Below are 6,440 nucleotides of genomic sequence, written 5' to 3'. Positions count from 1 at the left end.
TATACGGTTCTACTCTCTGATTGGTCCATCGGGAAAATAACCCCGCCTTGATATCCAAGCCCTACCAGCTATTGGTGTAAATTGGGTCCGCCCATAGACACGATACATTCCGCTGGACTGGGTTGACCAATCACGCTTATTCACCAAATATTCGCAGATCTAGGATCAGCCGAAGTTGCTCAACCAATTCAAATGTTTGTCTACGAATGATCTAGAAACAAACAAAACTGATCTAAAATCAGCACTGCAGGCCAACTTCTAGTTCCATGCCCAGCGCAATGTCAACAAGTTATAAACATAGTAACAACACCCAAAATGAAACGCTTTTTTTTATTCATAGGAAGATATTTTTGAATTACACAAACAGGATGCTAAATAAAACATGAACATAAATAACCAGTATAAAACATCAATATTGCCAGTAATACTCCAAAATGCAATAGATTATAGACAGTCTATCTCTCTTCCGGTTTCTTTCTCCGCTATCTGTGTGTCACCACGACTACTGACGTCAGAGTTCAGAGTTTGAAGGTCAAGACACTTTGGAATACGTTTTTTCCCGAGTGTATTCTGTCTCTATCCTATACCTCCCTCAACCTTCTTGGCTCAGCCTAGTTCACACTTATACTTGTTCTGATACTACTATCACCAAAGCTATATATTTGTGAAAAATCTGGAGGCTTCAAATGCCTTGAAAGCAGCTGCATCTACACAAATAGCATCATACGACAACCTTCACTAGAGGAAGAGAGTGATTCTGCGACACAATAAAACTTGAATGTGTCTTGCTCACACAGTGATCCTATTTGAATATAGTGTCTCTCTTTCCAAAAATGCTATATGCTTCTTGCTTCTCAATGAAAGCGCCTCAGTACAAATGTTCATTTACTCAAACAATGAATTACTTTTGCCTTGAGAGCTATTGCACACAACATGCAAATGGTACATTTGCCAATTTTGGAACTGTTGGATATAGCAGTCATACATATTGAACAAACACATTTAGATCATGTTTTGTTGAAACAGAAAACCCTGTAAAATAATAACTTAGTATTTATATGTAACTGACAGGTCAGTCAGTCAGCTACCTTGTTATGAAGTTAGTGAGCTATGCACTGATGAATGTCACTTATATCATACTGATTGTGATCACATATTAAACCATATGTCTAAGACTCTAAGATAAGATGGTACTAGTTAAACATCTAATTAATAAATGCAATAACATTACTTAATTTATTCCTTTTTTGGTTACCGTATGTTCAATTAATCCCCTTTGGTCTGAAAAATAATTGGTAGATGACAATTGTGGTTGGAGGTTGAACCCTGTTACATAAGAGGCAACAGTAAGTGGTGAATGGTGGTGGTGATGAGATTTAGCAGAGGTCTTGTGGTTCAATAAAAACACTGGGTGTTGGTAATGACGGGTTATGAGTGATGGAACTCATAACAATTCAAATGGGTTTAAACATGGGTTCAATTAAACTACAAACTGTAGTCCAGTCTCTTGAATCAATACATTCTCAGCTTCTTTGTTTCATACAGATTTTCACCCCTCATAACGTGTAGCTGTGTGGAGTTCCATTGGCATTAGGGGTTTAGACAAAGATGATGCTGGGCACTGTTGATAGAGGTTGTGCGGGTGAGGGTGAACCCCGGTCTGATCCTGATGAGCCTGAGGAGGAGGAAGAGTGACCGAGGAGATGCTCCTTTTCCCTGGGCAGGCAGGGCCCGCTGATGTGCTCGCTGTGGGAGTGGTAGAGACGCATGAAGGACAGGATGGAGTGGGTCAGCCACAATGCTGTCACACTCCACAGAGCAACCTGGAGAGAGAGAGAAAGATTATTATTAGTTCAAGTATATATTATAAATATGATTGAATAGAGAAACAAAAAGAGAAAGAGTTATTACACAATAATAATAATAATGACACAAATAATAATAACAACAATAATAATAATAATAATAACAATGATAATAATAACAGTAATAATAACAGCAACAATAATAATAACAAGAAGAAGAAGAAGAGGGTGTAGGGGGAAATAGAGAGAGCAGAGAGAGAGAGAAATACTTAAACTAAATCACAAGTACACTGACTCACTCATGTTAATGCAAAGCAGACACTTTCTATTTTGAGCAGGGAAAGCCCACTGGCATGAGATATGGGCTATGGGGGACTACATACCTCTGCCAGAGTGAGCTCAGTGTAGAAGGAGGACGTCTCTACATCCAGGTACATGGGGACGGACTGGGATTCTGCACAGCTGCACGCAAACAGACAGAGACAAGAAACTGTCAATACTTAACAAGGCGACAGTCTAACCCCTGCAGCTTGACCCTCACACTCCCTGCAGCTTGACCTTCACACTCACTGCAGCTTGACCCTCACACTCACTGCAATATATGCAACACACCGGTCGATGCACAGTACTAGCGCACAGGGTTTTTCCTGACCAAATGACCTGGCCTGGAAGACCCTAAAGTACGACCTGTTGATATGTATGCCTCAGTATATGAACATTACCTGTAGGGTCTGGTGTTGTCGTCTGTGACAGTGTTGCACCAGGAGGCCAGCCCCAGGGAGAGGGTGACACTAGCCCCTCCAGATAGGAACAACACACACAGGCTCAGGATCAGGGTCAGGAAGGCAGAGAACAAGGTGCTGGAAAATAAACATAGTAATAACATTGGTGACTGTGAACTACTGAAAACATTGTAATTTGACATAAACTGTTATAATGATGTAATAGCAGTTACCTATGACACATAGGACTAACAATGCATTGCACAATTTGATATTTCATAATGGTCATCATTATTATTATTATCAGGCTATTTATGTTTCCATTTGTATCGTTATTTTTTAAATATATATATATAGGCCTACTTTATGTACTATTGATAACTATTTCAAAGCCCATAGAAAGTCTACTCACTCGTCAAGCCGTCCGTGGAGATAGAAGATGCTTCGCCAGCCCTGCGCAGCACCATACAGCACCGTGAAAACACCGACAAAAGTTGCGAACTGGCATGCAGCCGGTGGACCCCATTGCTGTACCACCAAGTGTGAAATCTCACCCTGTTCCATAGAAATGTCGGTTCGATTGTCCGTCCTCCAAGAACCAGTGGTGAAAAGCGCACAACGCCCTTTGAAAGCTGAGCCGTTTAGCGCCAGCGGGACAACCACCATCAACCCGGCCAGTACTGACAGGGTGTGGGCTGCGCAGTGAGCCACCAACAGTCGCCGATCAAGCTCCATATCCTAAATCCAAAAGATCGATCAAAACGAACTAAATACAGGATATCTTCAGGCAGTACCGTCCCGTTTATTCGGTATTATCTTGAATTATTAAACTACCATGTGTTATATTTCTGAAAGAAAACAGGATATTTAAAGAACAGCCTGCACGCAAACTAGCATTACAACACTCCCTTCCCCTCACAAATGTGCCAGTGACGCACTTGCATACGACACATATTGGAGCGTTGGACACATTTCCTAGTTAAGAGATGCAGTGAATGCTGTCAAAACCTTATCATTTTGCAAATGTATTATTTGACTCAATCAATTGAGTGGTACTTTTTAATCATGGTACTTTTTAATCATGATACTTTTTAATCAACCATTATCCATAATAGCGACAAATATGTTTGTTTTTTTTTAGTTATGTAAGATGCATGGGACAGAATGTACGCCAGGATCGAAAGGGGGTACAAAGCCGACCCCCACCTCTTGTCATTTAAACTCGGTCAGTAGGACAACATTAATCCGATCAACCTTCCTAACAATGAACAATTGCAAAAGTCTGCCCTATAAATCATTTATAGGATTATGTCATATAAATAAGACATACTGCAGCCTAGGTCATCTACAATTTATGAATTATTTTATTTGTTCCAAACAAACTTCTACAAACTTCTAGCTCTCTTCATTAATTCACCAAAGACATAAACATTACACCATTTTACTTTACAGTATTGATGAACGCTCTTTCATTGATGGGTGCATCACAGAGTCATGTCCATGTTACTACAGCAGGTGGCGCTAAAAAAATATAAAATCTGTTCCGTTGCAGTCAAATAGGTTGGGTTACTCTCACCACGGAAGAAGAAAAAGCAGGAAGTGCCTGCCTGAACACCAATGTTGTGATTGTTTGGATGTGCTGTAGCTAGGTGGACAAGTTCAAGTATTTTATTTGTCTTTTGTGTAAAGATCAATAGACTGTAAGGTGAGTCGCTACTACATTTTTTTTTATAACTGTCAACAGATGACCATGTCAATTGGAAGTTACTTTGCATCTTGTTCACTCACATGCTTGTCTATCGTGTAAGCTAGCACTACAAAAAACGTTTTTTCTTGTTCGCTCGTACTAGGTAGGACACCCCATATAACGTCTTAGTGAATTAGTTGAAATGACTAGCTAGTTTTTCTTTTAAAAGATATTGTGATTAACATCAAGGAAAGGTTTCAGATTTCAGGGCAATAGCACCTCCAGCTCTTTACTCATAAGAAATCACACGTTTTATTGGTCACATACACATATTTAGCAGATGCTATTGCGGGTGTAGCGAAATACGTGTGTTCCTAGCTCCAACAGTGCAGTATCGTTAGTATCTAACAGTTCACAACAGTACACACATCTCAAAGTAAACAATGGAATTAAGAAATATATAAATATTAGGACGAGCAATGTCGGAGTGGCAGTGAGTAGAATACAGTATATACATATGAAGTGAGTAAAACAGCATGTAAACATTATTAAAGTGACCAATGTTCCATGTCTATGTACATAGGGCAGCAGCCTCTAAGGTGCAGGGTTGAGTAACCGGGTGGTAGTCGGCTAGTGACAGTGACTAAGTTTTGTCTTAAGATTTAGTGTTGGTGTGTACCACCCAAGTAACACAACAATGTATCTAGTCATCTAATATCGTGTCTTCTCATGTACTTATGTTCCCATCACCACTGGCCATCAAGTACCATGGCGAGTCCAGAGCCACCAGGTGGTGAGATTATGGAGCTGGGGGCCGGGGCTGCAGTGACAAGCTGCTCAGGCTCCTCTTCTACCAGCCCTGGCCCCTCAGGTGCCAAAGTAGACTCCCAGCTCCAAGATGCTCTCCACCTAAAAATGGAGGGGAACAAATTCTACAAAGAGAAAAACCTTCGGTCTGCCATTGGACGTTACCACCGTTCGTTGCTCATTCTGCGTAGTTTAGACTCTGATGTCACTGCGGCAGTGAAAGGGTTTGGTCCTGAGGTTCCTGTACTCACCGCAGGACAAGAAGAACTACTTAGGAACACACAGGTCGACTGCTACAACAATTTAGCAGGTATTACAAGCCTCGATACGTGGCATGCAGTGAATAATCCTTTTAAAGTCATGTATAATGCTGAACACAATGCACAATCCCCCCTCTTTCTTGACTTACATTTCTCCCTTTTCTGTCTCACCCCCTTTCTCAGCCTGTCTGTTGCAGAGAGAATGTGTAGACTACATGCGTGTCCAGGAGTACAGCTTGCGGGTGTTGCAGTGGCGTCCGGGTGACATCAAGGCCCTGTACAGAGCAGGAGTGGCCTCTCTGCAGCTAGGAAACGCACAGAGTGCCAAGCAATACCTCACTCAGGCCAGCAAAGGACAACCCAATGGTAGCTCAGCTTTTTGACTGCTCTCCCTACCACAGACTTTGAGTGAAACAAAACAGTTTATTGATGAGTTGTGAGGGCGTGTTATAGGCATACTATTCTATTCCCCAACAGAATGAAGTAGATCCCAATATATTGTATTATTTTTGTGTCTCTATGCTATTCCCATTCCCCTAATGTTGACTGAAATTTGAATAACTTTATTTGTCACTGTGTCTCTTTGACAGACACTAATGTGAGGAGGCACCTGCAGCAAGCGGAGGAGAGGCTGAGCACGGAGTACCAGAAGGAGAAGGCTCTGTACCGGGGCATGTTCTCCTCCAGTCAGAGAGCCGGGGAGGGGGCCAGCGGAGGAGTCACCCAGAATTAAGTTCCCATCAGGAGGGATGTTCTGTTGTTCTGACCCTGAGGATTGAGAAGAGCACTGGAGAAGAAAGAGGAAACAAACCTAGACTGGACACCTAAGAAGAGCTACAGCACGTTAGAGGGAATCGGGCTAAGCAAGGCCGGTTGGCTAATATTGATCACATAATGAGTAGATGTTTGCCTGATGACCAACACGAAGCTACGTTGTTGGAGGTTCAAAAGGGTTGAAGGTCAAAGTGAGGGTACTAAAGAGACTGTTTTGTGCACTGTTCAAACTCAAAGTCCTATTATGCCTTCTGAATGTGGTTGTTTCTGGTCTAATGATCAGTCGTGTTACTTTTTGTGTACAAAATGTTTTTGATTCAACTTAATAAATATTTTTTGAAATGACAGCGGTACACTGGCATTACTACTGCGGTACATCGCCGTT

At 41.6% G+C, this 6,440-nt stretch overlaps 2 protein-coding genes across 2 annotated transcripts; one reads left to right on the top strand and one right to left on the bottom strand.

Moving 5' to 3' along the window:
- Nucleotides 1–316: 316 nt before the first annotated feature.
- On the bottom strand, nt 317–3,468 carry zgc:153018 (Transmembrane protein 179-like). Its single transcript, XM_055888434.1, has 4 exons — nt 2,940–3,468; nt 2,528–2,665; nt 2,189–2,267; nt 317–1,823 (listed from the first exon to the last, which is right to left on the bottom strand). Exons 1-4 carry the CDS (start codon nt 3,260–3,262, stop codon nt 1,599–1,601), a joined length of 765 nt encoding a protein of 254 aa, XP_055744409.1. The 5' UTR covers nt 3,263–3,468; the 3' UTR covers nt 317–1,598.
- A 628-nt stretch (nt 3,469–4,096) lies between these two features.
- LOC129827518 (tetratricopeptide repeat protein 9C-like) lies at nt 4,097–6,400 on the top strand. The gene is made up of 4 exons (XM_055888437.1): nt 4,097–4,232; nt 4,979–5,331; nt 5,465–5,647; nt 5,872–6,400. The coding sequence occupies exons 2-4, from the start codon at nt 4,983–4,985 to the stop codon at nt 6,012–6,014; spliced, it is 675 nt and encodes a 224-aa protein (XP_055744412.1). The 5' UTR covers nt 4,097–4,232; nt 4,979–4,982; the 3' UTR covers nt 6,015–6,400.
- The last annotated feature ends 40 nt before the right edge of the window (nt 6,401–6,440 follow it).

This window comes from Salvelinus fontinalis, chromosome 29 (genome assembly GCF_029448725.1).
Source record: "Salvelinus fontinalis isolate EN_2023a chromosome 29, ASM2944872v1, whole genome shotgun sequence".
Classification (NCBI taxonomy): domain Eukaryota; kingdom Metazoa; phylum Chordata; class Actinopteri; order Salmoniformes; family Salmonidae; genus Salvelinus; species Salvelinus fontinalis.
Note: the sequence above shows the minus strand (reverse complement) of the source record. Positions and strands in the feature narration are given on the sequence as shown.

Bases quoted from the DNA above. Each gene is read 5' to 3' on its own strand.
- zgc:153018 (XM_055888434.1), bottom strand. From the start codon at position 3,262: ATGGAGCTTGATCGGCGACTGTTGGTGGCTCACTGCGCAGCCCACACC. The intron at 2,666-2,939 runs GTGAGTAGACTT...TTTATTTTCCAG, and splicing joins CTCCACGGACGGCTTGACGA to CACCTTGTTCTCTGCCTTCC. The intron at 2,268-2,527 runs GTAATGTTCATA...GTTTGCGTGCAG, and splicing joins GACAACACCAGACCCTACAG to CTGTGCAGAATCCCAGTCCG.
- LOC129827518 (XM_055888437.1), top strand. From the start codon at position 4,983: ATGGCGAGTCCAGAGCCACCAGGTGGTGAGATTATGGAGCTGGGGGCC. The intron at 5,332-5,464 runs GTATTACAAGCC...CCCCTTTCTCAG, and splicing joins CTGCTACAACAATTTAGCAG to CCTGTCTGTTGCAGAGAGAA. The intron at 5,648-5,871 runs GTAGCTCAGCTT...TCTCTTTGACAG, and splicing joins CAGCAAAGGACAACCCAATG to ACACTAATGTGAGGAGGCAC.